This window comes from Bos grunniens, chromosome 9 (genome assembly GCF_055505025.1).
Source record: "Bos grunniens cultivar Pamir isolate PY7600 chromosome 9, Bosgru_T2T1.0, whole genome shotgun sequence".
Lineage (NCBI taxonomy): Eukaryota > Metazoa > Chordata > Mammalia > Artiodactyla > Bovidae > Bos > Bos grunniens.
In genome coordinates, this window is record NC_141173.1 from 60,275,305 (window position 1) to 60,296,218 (window position 20,914).

The 20,914-nt window shown below is 40.1% G+C and overlaps 1 protein-coding gene across 6 annotated transcripts in view; it reads right to left on the minus strand.

The window, feature by feature from the left end:
• The window catches only part of LOC147365998 (uncharacterized), a 116,785-nt gene extending 99,403 nt beyond the window's left edge, over window positions 1-17,382 (minus strand). Inside the window, exons 1-5 of one of the 6 annotated variants that reach the window (XR_015133118.1) lie at window positions 14,234-15,436; window positions 13,150-13,557; window positions 11,553-11,675; window positions 7,907-8,085; window positions 7,032-7,312 (exon numbers count right to left, since the gene is read on the minus strand). Coding sequence is in view for 1 of the 6 variants with exons in the window: in XM_086317698.1 (XP_086173824.1) it covers window positions 11,553-11,675; window positions 13,150-13,366 (340 nt within the window). In the remaining 5 variants the exon portion in view is untranslated. The other 5 variants (XR_015133115.1, XR_015133116.1, XR_015133119.1 and 2 more) reach the window with 5 other exon arrangements.
• Window positions 17,383-20,914: the final 3,532 nt, after the last annotated feature.

Below are 20,914 nucleotides of genomic sequence, written 5' to 3' on the forward strand. Positions count from 1 at the left end.
TATTAAAACACTACAAAGGAAGCTTTTAAAAAGATTTTTACAACAAGCAGTTCTTAATAAATTGACTATCTTTTTTACAATTTTAGTTACTATAATATGAGCTCCTCTCCCCATATAAAAGTCTAATGGCCTTCTCTAGATTAGGTAATAAAGTCAGTTTCCAATTTGAATGAATTGGTGCTATTCTATAAGAGCTATAATAAGACTTTCCCAAAAAACTTAAAAATAGTAGGAAAAAATCAGAACTTTTGACTATGATATAGTGTAATCAGAATATTATTAGAGAGGCAAAACTGCGAATGGCACTCCTCTGTTTAAAGTTCTTCTAAAGTGTCCTGTTACTCTTAGGTTAGAGCAGAACATTTTGAATAGAACCTATAAGTTCCAGCTTTGCCTGGTCCCTGCTTACCACACCAGCTTGAGCACGGGCCACTCTCCTATTCACTTGGTATTCACACACTTTGTTTCCTGAGCTGGAGCAATCATCTCTTGCCACCTGCCCCACTCACCCAGCCAACAATCTCCCATCTCTTCTACCCTCTATATTCTTCTACAGGGCCCTGCAGACCTCTACAACACTCGTTCTTCATGTAATCCATTGTTGTATGTTTGACCCCCTAAGTGTTGCATTTATTCACCATTGCTTTGAGCCTTATCGTTTAGCACCAGTAACTCAGAATCATATCTGCTGAAAGAGTGACTTTATCGTGAAACCTGAACCCAGCTTCCCTGCGCCAACAGCAATGAAGTCCTCTCTTCCACCACCACACAGACATTGTAACGAAAGTTCCCTTCTCACAGTGAGACAAAGGGAATCTCACTTCCCACCATGATGACAGTCTGTGAGTTCAAAAGGGATGTATTACCATTTTACCCATAAATATCAAATATTACATTTGTTTGGGGAAGATTTTTCCCCCACCTAACCAGCATAGATAAACAACAATTAGCAAATCTTATGTCTTGTAATGGCACTCTAATGTTAGAAAGCAAAGAGGAACTAGAGCCTCTTGATGAGGGTAAAGGAGGAGAGTGAAAGACCGATTTAAAACTAAATATTAAAAAAACTAAGATCATGGCATCCGGCCCCATTCAGTTCAATTCAGTTCAGCCACTCAGTCATGTCTGACTCTTTGAGACCCCATGCACTACAGCACGCCAGGCTTCCCTGTGCACCACCAACTCCCAGAGCTTCCTCAAACTCATGTCCATCAAGTCTGTGATGCCATCCATCTGGCCCCATTACTTCATGACAAATAGAGGGGGCAAAGGTGGAAGTAGTGACAGATTTCCTCTTCTTGGGCTCTAAAATCACTGGAGATGGTGACTGTAGCCATGAAATCAGAAGACAACTGCTTCTTCGCAGGAAAGCTATGACAAACCTAAACAGTGTGTTGAAAAGCAAAGACATGACTCTGTCCGTATAGGCAAATCTATGGTCTTCCCAGTGGTCTCATACAGTTGTGAGAGCTGGACCATAAAGAAAGCGGAGCACCACAGAATTGATGCCTTCAAACAGTGGTGCTGGAGAAGACTCCAGAGAGTTGCTTGGACAGCAAGGAGATTAAGCCGGTCACTCTTAAGGGAAATTAACTCTGAATACTCATTGGAAGGATTTGATGTTAAAGCTAAAACTCCAGTATTTTGGTCATCTGATGCAAACAGCTGACTCATTAGAAAAGTCCCTGATGCTGGGAACAATTGAGGGCCGATGGAGAAGAGGGTGTCAAGGATGAGATGGCTAGATGGCATCACTGATGCAATGCACGTGAACTTAGGCAAATGTCGGGAGATGGTGAGGGACAGGGTCCTGGAGTGCTGCAGTCCATGGTGTCGCAAAGAGCTGGACACGACTGGGCAACTGAACAACAATAACGACTTCTAAAGGTCTAATATGCAGAATATATCTAGAACACTTATAACACAACAATAAGACAAACAGCCCAATTTAAAAATAGGCAAAGGATTTGAATAGATATTTCCCCAAAGCGGATACGCAAATAATCAACAAGCACGTACATGAAAAGATGTTCAACATCATTCAATAGAAAGATGCAATTCAAAACCACAATGATATCCCACTTCTCACACCACTAGGATGGTTACAATCAAAAGACAATCCCAAGTGCTGCTGAGAATGTGGAGAAATTGGAACCCTCATATATCAAAAGTGGGAATATGAAGTGGCACAGCCATTTCAGAAAACAGGTTCACAGTTTCTCAAAAAGTTAAGCATAGAATGGTGTTTGGGTCAGAATTGTGTCACCTCACCTCCAAATTCCTATGCTAAAGTCCTAACCCTCTGCTGCTGCTGCTGCTAAGTCACTTCAGTCGTGTCCGACTCTGTGCGACCCCATAGACGGCAGCCTCCTGGCTCCCCTGTCCCTAGGATTCTCCAGGCAAGAACACTGGAGTGGGTTGCCATTTCCTTCTCCAATGCATGAAAGTGAAAAGTGAAAGTGAAGTCGCTCAGTCGTGTCCGACTCTTAGCGACCCCATGGACAGCAGCCCACCAGGCTCCTCTGTCCATGGGATTTTCCAGGCAAGAATACTGGAGTGGGGTGCCATTGCCTTCTCTGAACCCTCAGTACCTGTGAATGTGATGGTATTGGAGATGGGACTTCAAAGAGGTAATTAAGGTAAGATGAGGACCTGTGTCTGGGTCCTAAACCAACATAGCTGGTGTCCTTATAAGAAGAAGAGGTGATTAGGACACAGACATGTGCAGCTGTAGAGAGACAACCAAGTGAAGACACAGCAAGAAGGTTGTCATCTGGAAGCCAAGGAAAGAGGCCTCAGAAGAAACCAAACCTGCCAATACAGTAAGTCCCCTATCTATGAATAAGTTCTGTTCTGGGAGCATGTTCGTAAGTCCAATCTGTTTATGAGTTCAACAAAGTCAGCCTAGGAACCCAACTAACACAATCAGCTATATAGTACTATAATGTAATAGGTTTATAATACTTTTTACACAAATAATACATAAAAAACAAACACACAAAAAATAGAAAACATTTTTAATCTTATAGTAATATACCTTGAAGAGTAGAGTACCACAAGCTACATCACTACTGCTTTTATGCTTGTTTCTGGAATCCCTGGACTTGAAATAAAGACACTATACCACTGTACTCTATACAGTAAAGTACACAAAAGCACAACCACTTCTAGAGGATGCACCCATGACAATGTACACCAGACATGTGAACTAACTTACATAATTGGACATACCGCATCTTTGAAAGTTTGCAACCTGAAGGTTTGTGTGGAAGATGCCTATTGTACCTCAACTTTGGACTTGGGGCCTCAACAATTGTGAAAAGTTAATTTCTACGTGTTTACAAAAACAAAGCTAAGAAAAACCTCTATTGAGATTTAAGCATGTTCTGGGCTTCCCTGGTGGTTCAGTGGTAAAGAATCTGCCTCCCAGTTCAGGAAACACAGGTTCAATCCTGAACCCGGGAAGATCCCACAGGTTGAGGGACAACTAAGCCTGTGCAGCACAACTACTGAGCCTATGCTCTAGAGCCACAAGTACAGAGCCCACGGGCTGCCACTACTGAAGCCCACGAGCCCTAGAGTCCGCACTCTGCAACGAGAGAAGGGACCACAGTGAGAATCCTGTGCGTCGCAACTAGAGAATAGCCCCCACTCACTCCAACTAGAGAAAGCTGGCGCACAGCAACAAAGACCCAGCACAGCCAAATAAATCAGTAAAAATGTTTTTAAAAGATTAAAGAATGTTCTTCCATCCCCTACATAATTTTGATAAAAATTTCCTTTGGAAAACAATAGTACTGAAGTATGTAAAGCCTCACATAGAAGACATAAAGCAGAACATAAAGAATACAACTAAAAGTACAAAGCTTTTTTGGGGTAAACAAATCACCTCTATAGAAATTTTGGAAACAAGGAATCCATATTCACCAGAACAAATGGCCCAGAACTTAAATGAACTACATAAATCAGAATATAACATAATCAGTTTTCACTCTACCTATTTATTGCTTTTGATGAAATTCTCTTACCAGGTCCTACTGAATTTGCCATTATCTTCCAAACCTGAAATAAAATGATTTTTTAAATTCCCTAAATAACATTTGAAATGCATTTTAAATTTAGGGTCTATTTGGTTAGTGTTCTATATTCCATTTTCGGCACAATGCTAGACTATCATGTTTTTATTTTCATGGCTGGCTTTCTTTACTTATTTGGCACTGTTTAGTTCAAATTGTACTTGTAAAACCTAAAATAGACAAATGTTTAGGTCACATTTATTCTGGTCTTTTAAACTGCTCTGTTGTATCTATACAATAAAACTCAAAACGACGTGGTTTGAGTAGTTGTGAGGATTTCTATTCATTTGTGCCAAGTTCCACATTATATTTATCTCCTTGCTATCACTCAAACACAGGCTTGATTCATTAAAAAAAGTGGTCTTTGTGTTACCCTGAGTCCATTCTTCCGGCTATATAAAATTAACTCGAGTTCTCTTTGCCTTTGTCTCAAAGTTTTTTTGTTTCTTTGTATTCTCTAGTTGTATTTCTTCTATTGCTCAATGAATGAGGGGAAAAAGCACGTAAGAATTCAATGTGTAAATTCTGAGTCTCAGGTCCTCAGAGAGCCTGTCTCTGCCTCAGGTTCCTTAGACCAAGCAATAAAAATGCTGCATGAGGTGGATGTTTCTAGACTGTGTGAAAAGGCCTCTTTTCTCTTAGTCTTAATTTACAGGATTATGAGTCAAGTTAATTTTCATTCAGCCTTATCTATTTGGAATGGAACATTTCAAATTTAAAACTATTTTTCTTTTCATAAGCCTCAAATGAATTATATTTCCATGTGTTCAAGTAAGTGGAAAAAAGTAAAGTGACAATTGATTGTGTCACCTTAGCCAAGAAACAGCAGAGGTTGATGGGCTCTGGTGGAGATCCATGATTGGGTCCTGTAATAGGATGACCCAACCTGTCATGAGAACCACAAAAACTGCCAGTTTGGCAAATCAGGATGATCATGGGAACTAAGTCAGATGGAAGGACAGATATAATGCCATTTATATGTGGAACCTTTAAAAAATGATACAAGCAAACTTATTCACAAAACAGAAACAGACTCACAGACTTAGAAAACAAACTTATGTTACAGGCTGGAGGTGAGGGACTGAGGAGAAGGACAGATTGGGAGTTTAGGATGATATGTACACACTGCTGTATTTAAATAGATAACCAATAAGGGAACAGGGAGCTCTGTTCAATATTCTGTAATGATGTAAAGGGGGAAATCATTTGAGAAAGAATAGATACAGGTAGATGTATAACTGAATCACTTTGCTATACATCTGAAACTAACACAACATTGTTAATCATCTCTACTCCAATATAAAATAAATTTTTAAAAAAGAAGCCTGATCACCCCTGAGGATAGCAGTAACCCATTCACATGGTATTCCTGAGATAGCACACAGGATCTTGAGTGAGGAGACCCCTCATTTCATCAGCCTTGTAACCATGAGGAAGATGTGTAGATGCATTTCTTAAGTAGGATGTAATTATGTTAAAAAAGATATTTTAAATCATTGAAAATGAACATATTCTTTTCAAAAGTGCCTACTCAGTGTTGGGAGGACCCAGAGCCAGGGGTGGCAGGGGTTTAACCCAATGTCTCATTTCATGAAGAAGTTGGCCTTCTACAAGAGAGGAGCTTGGGCTGGGTGATCACCACCCCACCACTCAACATGAAGACATAGAGAAAGTCTGCAGACTTGAGACCTGGGAAGACCCCACACGAAAAAAAAAGAGCTCAAGGAGCAGTTATTTCTTTCTCTGCTTTGAGCTCAAAAAAGCTCACACTGAAGAAGACTGAAAGAGGCCTCACCATTTTAGTAAATGCTTTCTCCTCCTCCTGTAGCTGCTTTTGTGAAAAAGCAGAAAGGGTTCTCAAAAAAACTTCTGAGAGAGTTGTTCTCAGGCTTTTGACCTATATTGTTGTTGCTGTTGTTGTTTAGTAGCTCAGCTGTGTCCAAGACTTTGTGACGGTCTATGGACTGTAACCCGACAGGCTCCTCTGCTCACGGGATTTCCCAGGCAAGAATACCTGGTTGCCGTTTCCTTCTCCAGGGGAACCTTCCCAACCCAGGGATCAAACCTACATCCCCTGCATTGCAGGCAGATTCTTTACAGCTGAGCCACCAGGGAAGTATCTATGTAAGCAAATGTATTCTTAAGGAGTTTGCTTTTGAACCAAACCTATGTTAATTTGTATACGTCTGGCATTTCAAACGACAGCCTACAGTCTCATAAGTACTTCTGAGGAGAGTAGTTCCAGGAATCTGAGGGGCTGAACAGAAGAGATGAGTGAGAAATGGAAGTGGGCATCAAGAGGCAGACCTGCCTGTGAAGCATCAGTAGATCAAAAAGTTAATATAAAAAAAGAAGATGAGAAGGAGCTAAGGACTTTAGAGTCAGAGAAGGATCAAATGAATAAAGATTTAATATATTTGGAGGTTAGGATGTCACAAAACATGCATAGGTTATTTTGGGTTTCTTCTTGATATCTGTATTATTTCCATGCTCAATGACATTTGTTTCTTGGGTAGAGTCTCAGTTATCATATGCCATATTTGTTAAAACTTTAAAAATGAGAAACCTAATATAGACCTTGTCTACACAGGGGCCAGACCTCTTAAAAAGCAGCACAACATCACCATCTAGTGTCTAAAACCTAAAAGTTAAATCAGATGTCTTGTTTTCTCACTAAGCTGTATCCACCTCTTTTGTGATCCCGTGGACTTTAGCCCACCAGGCTACTCTGTCCCTGGGATTTCCCAGACAAGAATACTGGAGTGGGTAGCCATTTCCTTCTCCAGGGGATCTTCTCAACCCAGAGATCAAACCCACATGTCCTGCATTGGCAGGTGGATTCTTTACCACTGAGCCAGTAGGGAAAACCCTATAAAATCACAAAGTCACTGACCTATAAAATCACACAGGATTCTCTAGAAGGAACCATTATTCAATAGGTAAGGAAACAAATACTGAAAACTTAAGTGATTTTTTTTTTCTTATTCTTATAGAGCTATGACAAAGACTTCTTATCAACCAGCCTAATCCTGGTGATCCAAACTCAATTCAGTGATAAATGAACGAGCAGTCACTTAGTATTCATATGTTCTCAATAATCCTGGAATGTGTTGGAATAAAAAGCAACAAGAGGGGGGAGATCCTCCTGTGTACCAGTCTTCACCACTAATCATCAGGATCTGTCCTCAAGTTAGACTATTTTGATGACAGCTGGAATGTTACCAAATGTAGACAACCTGTTAAAAGAAACTCAAATAAATATAAATGTGATTAAATAAGCATCCAATCTCATCCTGGCACATAGTAAAACAACAGAAGCATTAGGTAAGGGCAAAGTTATTTCCCTAAGGGTTTTTTAATAGTCTACCAGATTCAGTACATCAATATCAAAGGAAATGGATACCTTAACCACATTTAATATTTAGCTTACAAGTAAAAATAATTTTTACCGTTTTTTATTGGGATATAGTTGCTTTACAATGTTGTGTTAGTTTCTGTTGTACAAGGAAATGAATCAGCTATATGTATACATACATCCCTTCTCCTTTAAGCCTCCCTCCCGCCCCCACATCGCACCCTCTAGATCACCAACAGAGCATCGAGCTGAGCTCCCTACACTACACAGCAGGCTCTCACTAGCTATCTATTTAACACATGGCAATGCACATGCATCAGTCCCAATCTCCCAATTCATCCCACCCCAACTCCTTCCATTATTAAAACATTTTTTTTTCTCTTCACCAGCTGTTCTATTTCATCTAAACCTTCAAAATATAGATCATAACAGGAATTCAAAACAATGAGTATGGTGGTTTCATCTATGAACTCACATTTAGCAGTGGATTTCTTTATGAGCCACTTCTTTATGGACACTGTGGCTGAGGCTGGAGAAAAGATGGGGAAGCATTTGGATGGGGTTCTCTTTTCCTTCTCATCATAGATCCAGCATCAAACAGCTTGACTGTAAGTCTCTGCCTCTGTTGCACCAAAGTCTTCCTTTTGGCTGCTCCTGGGTTATCAACACCCTGTACTCAGTATAAATGGTGGTGATAGCTCATAGTGCTGGCAATGCTTTTGGCGCCTACTATAGTTTTGATTCTCCGCACCTTAGCTAGCTGACCACTTATGACAAAATGCCCTGCCCTTAGAGCCCCAGCTTAGCTGGAGTCCTGGCAGGGCCTCCACTGCCCTTCCTGCCCCATTTCCACACTTGCCTGAGGGTTACAAGGTTTTAATCAAAGGCATAAAGCCAGAAATTCTTAAGAAGGGGCAGGGAGCTTATCAGAATCACCTAGGGAGATTATCCTAATTATAGCCCGCCACACACCTCATCTTTTCCTTACAGAGGGAGTGTTTCATAGCCCTCAGGTATGTTAGGGAGGGAAAAAAGAAGTTGAAACCCATTGGCTTCAAGCAAGGAGAGAGGTGAGGTTAATCTTCTTTTGATTTAGATTGAAAATACTTCAAAAGAGGGAAATGAAAACTTGTCTCCTAAGGATGAAACTATAATAAAACCTTAATTAATTTGGACCCCATTAATTCAAAACGTGTGATAATTAGAAAAATGGTTAGGTTAAAGTTTACCTTTCCTCTAGCTGGGGAAAAAGGTGGCTGAAGATTACTTTCCCACACCTAGGAAAAATGAATTTGCTAAGCAAATTAATACTTACAAAGAAAAAAACATTTAACTCCTTGAGCAAGCAGTTTTCAGAGAATTTAGCTATTTCTAATACATCAACAAGTACTATTGTAATTATATGTAATCTCTGGTCATTAGAGTAGATTCCCCCAGGGACCTTTCCTAGGCATCACTTGAGTCATCAGAGTTATCTATTGGAGTTAATGAAATTAAATTTCTTTTCAGAATTCTGTAAGTCTGACAGAGCTTTCCTCCAGTTCAGCTGGATTTTCTATGGTTTTACTGAATCCCACCTACAGGTAAACTCAGAAGGCAACCTTAGCATCTCTTACCATTTGTGTCATCAAATGTATCTAAACATGTTCGGGTTTTATTTCAGCAAAACACAAATAGACAACACATTTAAAAAACAGGAATTAAGGATGGGAGGAGCCCAGCTTGGCAATATATACCTACAACTGGTTCAGCAACAATCAACAATATTGTCTTAAAAATATAGACATGTTTCCTCGAACGTTTTTGTAGTACCATAGTTTGTGAAAAGGTGTTATTTGGGATAGGGGTTAGGAGAAAGGAAGAGGGTGAAGAGCTCTATGGACAAAATATTTGGGGAAATGATAGTTTAAACAAGTTAAGCAGGTTGCTATACAGCAGGTCTTCAAGAGCCTTCCTGGAGAAGGAAATGGCAACTCACTCTAGTATTCTTGCCTAGAGAATCCCATGGACAGGGGAGGCTGGAAGGCTACAATCCCTGGGGTCGCAAAGAGTAGGACATGACTTAGCAACTACATAAGAGCCTTTTCTAAACAAATGGACAATGTCTACTTTCAAGCGAGTGGTGCAATACTTTCTAAAGTTACTTTTAAGAGGAAGTCCTTTCTTCAAAAAGCAACCTGGGAACATGTCCCAGTGCTCCATGGATACTCTTTAGAAAACACTAAACCAGTTATGTGGCAATTAATGAATATCCTCAGAATACCAATAGTTAACCAAGATTTTCTGCTGCCTAATTATTTCAACATAGCAAATAGAAATAATAAAACATTATACCCTATATTATTATATTCATCTACCCTATTCCATTTGAGTTTCCTACAATTGCTGGCTGTACCCTGAGGCTTTATGAACTGAAGTTCCTGTGGTTTGATTTAAAATATTTTAATTAAGTGAAGCTTTCTGCCCCAAGGCTTTCTAAAGCAATTTTCTAAAACCTCAGAAACAAACAAATGTTAGACCAATGGCATTACCATTGATAAACCACGGCCGTTTTCAAGCCTTCATTTCCTGCTTTGTTTTACTATGCATAGAAATATTTTATTTGAAATGACAACAATAAATCAGAGTTAGACAATGTAGGACCAAAGTTATGTGCCATGGGAACAACGAGAAATACAAAGTTCACCACAAAATACCTTCAGCCACTGGTGAACTCATCTAACACAGGAGTGGTTTTACCTGTGTAACAGGGAAGAACAAACTCTGACTCCATGTTGGATCTGTTCTTTTACTTTAACCTTTGTTTTCCATTGCTTCAGTTACTATAATCACTAAAGAGACGCTATATATAGATATAAACCTACAAAATGGCCGGCCTCAGGGAACCCTGACCATCTGCCTGAATGTTAAACTAAAGCGCCTTTGTTCAGCTCGCAGGGAAACACCCTGTCCCTCTCCACCTATGAATGGCTGCAGGAAAGAAGAAATTAACAGATCCACTCCCCGAGGCTGGCCAAACCAGGAGACATTCTGCAAGACTTAGGACCTTTTTACTTCCTCACCTTCTCCCCCTCTCTGTTCTATTAAACAAACCAGCATCCAGACCCTGAGAAGATGGCACTCTAGGACTCTAGTCTGCCATCTTCCCAGATGCCCAGCTTTCTGAATAAAGTCGCTGTTTCTTGCCTCAACATCTCATCTCCCAATTATGGGCCTGCGATGCATCAAGCAGGCCGAACTCAGTAACACCTGTATGTAACTGAAGACTGGGGTCATCAGTGTTTTCCTGGTGAAGAGTTATTTGCAATTTCCTTTCAAAGTGTTATGTTTACATTTTAGAGGTGTGCATATGCACTTTTTGTGGGTTTTAGAGCAACTCAACTATGGTTTGAGGAGATATTACAGCAGAATTTCTCTAACTGTCCCAGGACCAGTAGTTTTAGCATCACAAAAAAAAAATAGAAATGCAAATTCTAAAGTGTAAGCTTTGAAGTCATAAAGACCTACATTTGATGTTACTTAATCTTTCTAAGCTTTAGTGTCTTATCTATAAAATAACTTTTTAAATATTACCTTCTTCAAGGGGTTGCTTTCAAGAAAGGAAAAATAAGATGATACATATGAAACACTTTCTTGGTGCTGGGCAGTGTTCAGCATGGAGACAGGTGGCTCATACAGTAAAGAATCTGCCTGCAACGCAGAAGACCTGGGTTTGATCCCTGGGTCAGGAAGGTCCCCTGGAGAAGGGAATGCAACACTCTACAGTATTCTTGCCTGGAGAATCCCATGGCAGAGTAGACTGATGGGCTACAGTCCATGGCTCGCAAAGAGCTATAACAACTGAGCAACTAACTGTTCTTGTCCCACTATTTAGGGGAGAAAGGGGAGCCTTGATTTAGGAGGGAAACAAACCTTCTATCCCTTTCCTACAAAGTTCATTCTTGAGTGGCTATCTCAGGTACCCTATGACTGTTTCTCAGGTGTGCTCCCAAATTATGATCAGTGTATGAAACTGGTCTTTGCTAGGCTGGTACATATACTCTGACTACAAAGGCTAGCGGACAGGGAATTTTGGTGAGCAGGTCATGTGGTTTGGTAAGAGCAGAACTACTACAACTCACTGTGAATGAGGTAAGAAACACCAGGCTTTTGCCCCAAAAAGAGTTCATGTTGACTGAAGCAGATGAGAAGTTGGCCTCTGGAGCAGAAGAGAGTGCTGTCAGGACACAGGACTGTGCCAGGGCCTGAGGAGCAAGGGGACAGGATAGTAGTGAGCATTCATAAGAGCCAGGGGCTGTGACTTCTCCACTGCTGTTTTATTTAATCTTTCTAACACCCCATGCGGAGAAGGCAATGGCACCCCACTCCAGTACTCTTGCCTGGAAAATCCCATGGACGGAGGAGCCTGGTAGGCTGCAGTCCATGGGGTCGCTGAGAGTCGGACACAACTGAAGTGACTTCACTTTCACTTTTCACTTTCGTGCATTGGAGAAGGAAATGGCAACCCACTCCAGTATTCTTGCCTGGAGAATCCCAGGGACGGGGGAGCCTGGTGGGCTGCTGTCTATGGGGTCACACAGAGTCGGACACAAGTGAAGCAACTTAGCAGCAGCAGCAGCAACACCCCATGAGAAAGGTCCTACTCTTCTTCCCCATTTTATAGATGCAGTCCTTAAGGAATGGGCCCAAGATCATGGAGCCATGAATCCAGACCTCCCTCTGGCTCATCACCTCATTACCACTCCCCAGCCTCAGCTTTCTGTCCCTGGGGAGCTATTATAGACACTGTGCCATTATCATTAAACTGTAGCAGTGATTGTGTTGAAATTATTGCTGAATTGCTTCTCTGTTTTGTTTTGAGTTTTTCAATTCCTTCATGCATACCACCAACATTTCTAATATCCCAAAGTATGCCAAGAACACAGAAAGGATGATAAACACCAGCTAGGTTTTACTGATAGGTTTCTACTCAGGTATTCTGCCCCTGTGCCTTGCCTTTAGAAACCACACTGCAAAGCTTCAGCCTCCTTTGATCCTTCCTTCCACTAAAATGAGTTTCTCTCGAGCGGGTTTAAAGCTCATATTTGTATTCTACCTCGAATTCCTACAGTGACCCAAAGTCTCATTTCCCGCCTTCCCTTTTGGAATTCTCCCCATGGTTTCTGTTTCCAGCTTCCCCAGTCTGAATTCTTAATTGGCCTCATCTCCCCTTCATCACCTCTGGCCCTGCTGGTAACCAGTCCCTGGAGAAGAGTCTCAGTTGTAATAAAGCAGGGACGGTTCTCCTTCCATTTTCTGGAATAACCCAGGGACTGCAGCCTGCACACCAGGAATCAATTGAACCCGCAGAGCTTAGCACTTGTGAGGCTTTTCGACCCCCCACCTGCTTTTCCAATATCATCTTATCAGTTCCCTTCTGATCCAACCCATTACATGAAACTGAAGTATACTTCATTTATTAGCTGCTCTTTTAAAATTCTGTTAAGACGCGGAGAACGGAAAAAGGCGGAATGATAAACGCTCAAAAATGGAAATTTCGGTCATTTTGGGAAAGGGGTGTTGAAGTCTGAGTACTTGAGGGGTTTCATTATATACTTCAAAGTAAAATTAACACTATTTCTGGGCTTTATTCATGCCTTTTGAAACGCATATCCATGCTGGCAGCATCCGTCTCTTACTCTTAGTAAACTCGAATTTAAGACTGATTGATCCTCTTACCTTGCACTAAGACTTCTTGGCCTTTGAAGAGCATTTCCTGTATCATTAAGACTTTCATCTCTAGTTCTTGAAATAGATAACAAACACCACTTTTTGAGTTTTGTGGGACAGTTTTGCCCTTGTCATTAGCAAGCACTTCGGCTTTCTGAACTGACATTTTGTTCAAGAGGCCATCAGAAGAGCTAATTAGGCTGCATCTCTCTGCTTTGGAGCTCATGGCTTTGGTAGAGCAGCTCTTGCATTCAGAAGTTCGCGAGTCGGGCTGGGCTGCCCTCAGGCCAAAGCAATCCCTAACACAGGATGCCAAGACTTCAGCTGAGTTCCTCAGTGCTCTTGCTGTATCTATCTTGTGTGGCCAAGCAGCCTGCAGAAGCCTTAAACTGACACCAGCCCCCTCATGTGAGAGACCTGAATAATAGCCCAGAGATTCATAAGTAAATAAAAGTTCCCAGTATGACTTCCCAACAGCCCTTGTAATCAACAGTCTCCCCTACTTCTTAGAGCCTTCCCCTTCTCCTTAGGCACACGCCATGGGAGTCTAGTCTACCAAAACCCTGCCCTTTGTGATGTGAATTGACCAATCTGAGTTTAGCACAGGAACCTCAAAGCACTCCACCCACAGATCCTAATAAAGGCATGTCCCCTAGACACCGCCTGTCTCTCTGCCTACACTGTGGCCCCTCAGGTACTTCCTCCAGGACCTGTGAGTGGTAAATATCTCTATTTCAGTTTCTCTGGAGGTTTTCTTTGCACCATGGCTCATCATCCAGAACCCTGTGCTCTATGTAACGAACAGTAATTTAACAGTCATAGCATTCAGTGACATGACTGGAATGGCCAAGGCTTCCAGGACACCTCTGTGTCTTTATCAAAGATGCACTCAGAATTTACCTGCATAAACAATAAGGAGAGAGATCAAGACAAGGTAGAGCGGGTAGGTTTTTGTAATTATCTCCCCATTAACTTAATTAAAAGTAGAAAAGACCAAATAATATTCTCAAAAGAAATTTTTTCCAGTGCACCTAATTATTTGGTTTCAAAAAAAATAAAAACAGCAGGTACATTGTTAGTTCTAGGAACTCACTCTAAGGACAGGATGAAGGCACTTTGTTTTAGGAGATTATTTGTCTTCATTTTGAAATCCATCCTGCACATCACCACTGGGGATTTAGAGGATGCTAAACTCCTCCAATTCCTGATTCAGAAGACAGACGAGATTTCTTTATGCTGTAGTTAGTCATAATTTATGTGTTGAAAAGCACTTCTAACACTTCTTCTAAAAAGTTAATCACAAAACCCTAGCTCCTCTAGCAAAGCATTAACTGAAGACCTCAAATGTTTGGCAATTAGGCATCAGCTGCCTTTCTGATGTGCCCTCCTGCTGAACCTCCCCCATAGGTCTTAAAAAGGAAGCCTCCAGCATCTTAATCCCAGCTGCATGTCACCATTCAAAAGATTACCAGGTCCAGATTCTCTTCATAATCTTTGAACACAAAAGTGAGTCTTTTCTGCCTAAGCTGGAGAGAGGGAGAGAGTTCAGGCTAATCAAGGTTTCCATCATCTTTAGCCAACTTCCCCAACAAAACCACCCAGATCTTTCATTTCTTTATCTACCATGACCTCAAGATGGCATGAGCCAGAGTGCCGTGGATTACTTTCCCTATATTCATGGAATCTTTCTTCTTCATCTTATGCTCACAGTAGCCCCTCGTTAACTGAATGGCAGCCCCTACAAGATACGTAGGTGACAGCATTCCTGAGAAAGAAAGAATAAGAAAACCTATAGTATTTCAATACATGTATTTCAATACAAAATCAATACACGTCTTCAATGTTTGATTCATGTGCTAAAAGAAACATACAAAGTTCACTGAAGTTACAATCCTCCCAAGACTTCTATTTCTAATGGGATTTCTTTTAGCTGTGACTATTATTTTTACTCTCAGTAAATGTTATCTTAGCCCGTCAAGGAAAGGTGAAACCTAGGACTTTCAGATGTGAATTTGTTGTTGATTCATGTCTCATTATGTCTTTAAATTGATACCCGGATGACATATTTATAGTGTTATCTACATCTATAAAGGCAGTTGCAGTATAAGTGGCCTAAGAATGTGAAAGTAGAAAAAGCAATCTGTGATTAAACATTTCATAACCTCCCAGAAGCCACAGGCTAAGAGAAAATGTAGCTTTCATTTGTGGAGGAAAAGGTGAGAGATGTGTGGCAGGCCATGGTCGACACTTTGATGCACTTAAATAAAGCTGCGTCAGAATTTAACAATAAGCTACCTGGTAGCACCTGTGGATTGACGAACACCCCTTTCTCCCAACTGCTTCCATTTATACCCACAATGGGCCATTTTTCCCACATGTAGATGAAGTAATTGCCTTTACAATCTTAAAAAGCGAGTTATTTTGAAAACTTATTACAACACCACAACTCATTCAGGGGGCACGAGCTCCTCGTTTTCATTTCTCTTGATTTCTCTTCACTGACCATGGAGAGCACAGTGAAGTCTCACCGATCAACTGAAGCAAGACCCTTCAACTGTGTGCCTGTGAATTCACACCTATTTATGATTCAGGTACAATCACTGTCTCCTGTTAGTATCATCTTTCTTGCTTTTGAGAAGGAGAAAAAGAATGAAAGGAACGCCAGAAAAAGACAGAGCGTCTGTAATTTTTGGCATTTTAAATGTTTGTTCTCAATGACAATTCTTTCATAAATAAATGGTATTGTTTTAAAGGAGAGTGTTATTTCTTAGCACATATTCACTTGGTTTTGCAGAATAGAATCCTGTTACCATTGAGAAACTGTTCTGGGACAGTGGTTTTTCACGAGCTCCAGGAAAAAGATAACATTGCTATCTTTTTCCCTTATTATTTCAAGATTTACATGGACTATTTTACTTGAACATTCTTTTCCTGTAAGATTCCTTTCACTGTTGTTCCTTCATTATTAAGCAATTCTGTATCTTGCACATTGCAAAGGCATTTGCCAGATTTTCATAGTTAGATTCAGACATTCTGAATGCAAAATAGCACAATTAGTAACTATTTTACATGACAGTATTTGGATTTGCATCTGGCAAGATTATTCCTACTCATCATTTTATTTCTTTAGTTTCTTGTGTATCTTAACAGTATCCATTCAAAATCATTTATGGATTAACTGATTAATAAATGCATTCAAGTCTGTGTTGTTGTGGTTGTTATTTAGTTACTAAGTCAAGCCCAACTCTTCTGCAACCCCATGGACTGTAACCCACCAGGCTCCTCTGTCCATGGGATTTTCCAGGCAAGAATACCAGAGAGGGTTGCCATTTCATACTCCAGGGAATCTTCCAGAAACAGGGATCGAACACACATCTCCTGCATTCGCAGGCAGATTCTTTACCACTGAGCCACCAAGGAAGCCTATGGTTCATAGAAAATTATTTTCATTTGAACTTTTCTGTAGAATATGGACCTTTTATGCTGTCACAGTTTCTTTTGAAAAAGCATTTCACTTGCTCAGATGTCTATATACTAAAAGAACAATTAGTGTCATCACAGAAAATATAGACTTTGAATCTATATTCTAGCTTTTCCATTGACAGTTGTATGATATTAGAAGTAAAAAATAGAAATAATAATACTTATAGAGTAAGGTTGTTCTCAGAGCCAGAAATAATGTACTTTAAATGCCTGTCACACAGCAGGCATTCTCTATGTTGAGATTAGAAACTGTCCAAGAAACTGTGATCACCTAGCATGCTCACCAATTCCTTCTGAAGAAAGCATCAGTAAACAACTTCCTAGGTATGATCTTTGGTTTATAAGACTGCAATCAAGGTTATCCCTTGAACCAAGGTTACAGTGCATGGGTTGGCCCGCAGCGTATGGCGTAACCTAGAGTGAGAAATTTACCCAATAGCAAGACTATAATAAATAGTGGCGACTAAGTACAACAAGTCCCCTATATACGAACAAGTTCCATTCCAAGAGCTAATTTGTTAAGTCCAATTTGTCCGTTAAGTCCAACAAAGTCAGCCTAGTACCCAACTAACACAATCAGCTTTAACAGGCTTATAATACTTTTCACACAAGTAATACAGAAACACACACACACACAAATAAAGAAAACATTTTTAACCTTACAGTACAGTACCTTGAAACATACAGTAGTACAGTACAATAGCTGGCATATAGGGGCTGGCATAGACTGAACAGGTGAGAAGAGATACTGAGTGGAGGAGGAAGAGAGCTGAAGAATCATCAACAACAGGAGATGGAGGGCAAGCTGCAATTTCACTCACACCTGACACGGAAGACACTGATAGCAGAAGTTCTACTTCCTTGCTGGATTCAATTCTATCTGCCCTCTTGAAAAATGATCCAGTGATGTCTGGGTAGTAGCTCGGTTTTTTTTTTTTTTTTCCCCTCATCATAGATGACCTGGTAGCACTCGATTGCATTCTGAATGGCTGCTGCAGGCTTCATGTACCATTCTACATTTGGTCAGCTCCTATGCCTCAAATCTAAACAGTGCCTCCTCAGATACAGCACAGCCGCCCCGATTCCTCTCTCAAGAATCTGAAAAGATCTCCAGAAAGGAGGTTCTCCTACCAGCTCGTGCCTCTTCTCTTCCTACTCAGCCAAGAAATGAGCACACATTTTTTTTTAATCTCAGTTGATCTAATTCTCTCTTCAGAGACTTTACAACTTATGGGGAGAGACTGAGGTCAGAGGAACAATTGGCATTCCTTTATTTTACCACCTTCCTCCCCTTCGCTCACTCTGTTCTGACCACACTCCTTCCTTCCACACATTTAAGAGTCGGACACGACTCTTAGGTGTGAAGTGAGAGACTTCACTTTCACTTTTCACTTTCATGCATTGGAGAAGGAAATGGCAACCCACCCCAGTGTTCTTGCCTGGAGAATCCCAGGGATGGGGACGCCTGGTAGGCTGCTGTCTCTGTGGTCGCACAGAGTCGGACACGACTGAAGCGACTTAGCAGCAGCAGCAGCTGGACTCTTGCTTCAGGACATCACATGGCTCTGGTCACCCAGGTCTCTAGAACTTTCCCTGTTATTCTGTTCCTTTACTATGTTTCCTGTCATTTCTGCTTTCATTATTGTTCCCAGTTCATATCGCTACTGCAGGTGTTATTCATTTGCTTGCTAGTGTAGTGTCTATTTCCCCCAATAATATATAAGCTCCTCAAGACCAGGGTCTTGGTCATTTAACATTAATATTTAAATAAAACAAGAATTCACTCATTTTAGTGATGACCTGATTGTGGAGTGGATATGTTAACTAGATATTTTAGAGTTGACTGGATTTTCTCTGTTCTAAACCTGGCTCATTAGACTATCTTAGCCAACTCCTGCTCTCTCAGATCCTTTCAATACATTCTCTTCTTGCATAAGTTTCCTAGGATGTTTAATTTGCTTTGAATGAATGGACTCTGGTTTACATACTTCTTTATTAACATTGGATTTCACATAATACATTCTTCGCTCAACCCTGAGTAAAAACCAAAAAAAAAAAAAAAAAACTGGAAACTCACCATCCCACAACTCTCCATCTTAGAAAATCCTTTCCTTCTATTACAGATGCTAGTTCTGCCTGCTGGGGCAAAAGTAAACCAACTGAATAATGCCTCTTTCACCAACGAAATTAAACAAGATTAAGGTAATCAACACAAAGATTACATGAATGGTCAAAGTTATTTACCTATAAGTAGTTAGTTGTATCCCAGACAAGGCATTTATTAATCTAAATGAATTTGGAATTTCTGAATGAACATTGAATAATAAGGGGACCTTTTTTTAAGCTTATGTTCTGCCTCTTGCTGGTTCAGCTTCTCATCTTTTCCCAACATTTTGTGCATCTTCCTCTCTCTATTAGGACAATGAGAAGAAGGAAAAGAAAACTTTTTTATTAAAAAAAAAAAAGGAAAAAAGAATAAAAGTACTAAAGCAATACAAGCATTGTTTAGAAATTTCCAGCCCCACACCCCTCTCCAACTATTCCTTTATCATAAGTCTGTATAGGCTCTGTTGTGATGGATTATACACCACACCTTGTCTGACATAACAACTTGGCTAAATGTAACCTTATTCAACTAACACACATTTGCTAGTAAAATATCCTCTACTTCCTAGAAGACACAAAACCTTGAAATTTTTAAATTAGAAGAGAATCAAGTTTTTTTAGCTGGAAGAATAGGACAGGTAAATAGAAAAGTAAGATGATTTCAGAATAAGTAAAATCAGACAATAAACTAAGAAGTTTGGATCAAAATAGCATAGTCCTAGACAAATCAGTGAGAAGAGTCTCCAGAGTAAAATAAGACTAGGTTTTATTATATAGTATTTACCTATTATGTAATTTGCAGTGATTTATCTTTATGTGGTTTTGACTGTGCTAAAGAAAACCAGCCTAAGAGCAGGTAGCTGTGTGATCATTTGCCAACCTAGAAAGGTAAAGGAAAACAAAGGGTTCACATTCCTGAGGCCGCAGCATGAGAGAGAACCCCAACAGAGCCTGAGCAGTCAATTGCTAGCAGAAGTGAGTCTCCTCTTTCCTTTTAGAACCAGGCTTCTCAATGGTTCACATCCTCCTAGCATCATTAGCCCAGAGCATCTCTGACTTAAACTGTGCTCCACTACCCTGCTTTCTATCAGGTATAAATCACTCCTGCTCCCACTACATCCACTCCTTTTATTTCCTTCAACTAAATTATGCTAATAGGAATTCTCTTATTCAAATAATTCCTAAAACCAATTGTATGGAATTATTAGCTAGCTCACTTAGATAAAGCTGTACTGTTTTGCTAACAATAAAAGTAAAGAAGCAATAGGCAAGAAAAGCACTGGACACACATATAAGAAAACTAGTTTTCACGTGAATGTATTTCTGATATCTTTCCTGTCTTTCTACTTCCATAACTATGATCTGGTTCAGGGTTTTGTCACCCCTAAATTACACAGCTGCCAATTCTAACTTCACCACCTAAATGCCCCTCACTTATAAACACCACCATCCTCCAATTCAGTTCTCATGGTACTAGGCAATCTTTCTAAGCAACAGGTAGAGTACAAATCCCAGTGCAGGTACACAGATATGAAATATTACACTTAAAAACTTCCAAAAATTGCCAAATAGGTATTTTCATACCTCAGGATTTAGCAAAAGACATATCAAAGAAGTACATTAAAAAAAAAAAAAAAACAATAAAAAACCAGTTTTGCTGTGGTTTATACTGGACATAAATAAAGCTACATCATGCTAATGTCTTTGCAGCTATTGTCAGATACCATGGTATCTTGGATTCTACTATTTCAATCTCAGTATTTATATTTTCTACATTGTTGTAATATTAATTACAGTGTTCACATATGATGCAGTGAACTTTTAGAAATTTCAGGTCAAAAATTACTTTTTCCCCCCAAATCCAACTCTGTAGCTAGAAAATGAGAATAAAACATCAAATTCAATTTTAGGTTTTCATTTTAATTTTGGAGCTTAAATTGTTTTGGAGCAGAAGTAGCAATATTCTCTTAAAATCCACCAACATTTTAAGCAAAATGACAGTGATGATTGTAGGGGTTCATCTTTACCACCACATGATATTGATCCCATCTGAGAATGAAGCCTTCATCAAGGAAAGCAGAGCCCAGAGAGGGACATAAACAAATTCTTATTAGATTACAGAGGAGCTAAATCTAGCTATGCTTGAAACCAATTTATTAGCTGAATATTTCAGGTGAATCAGGCA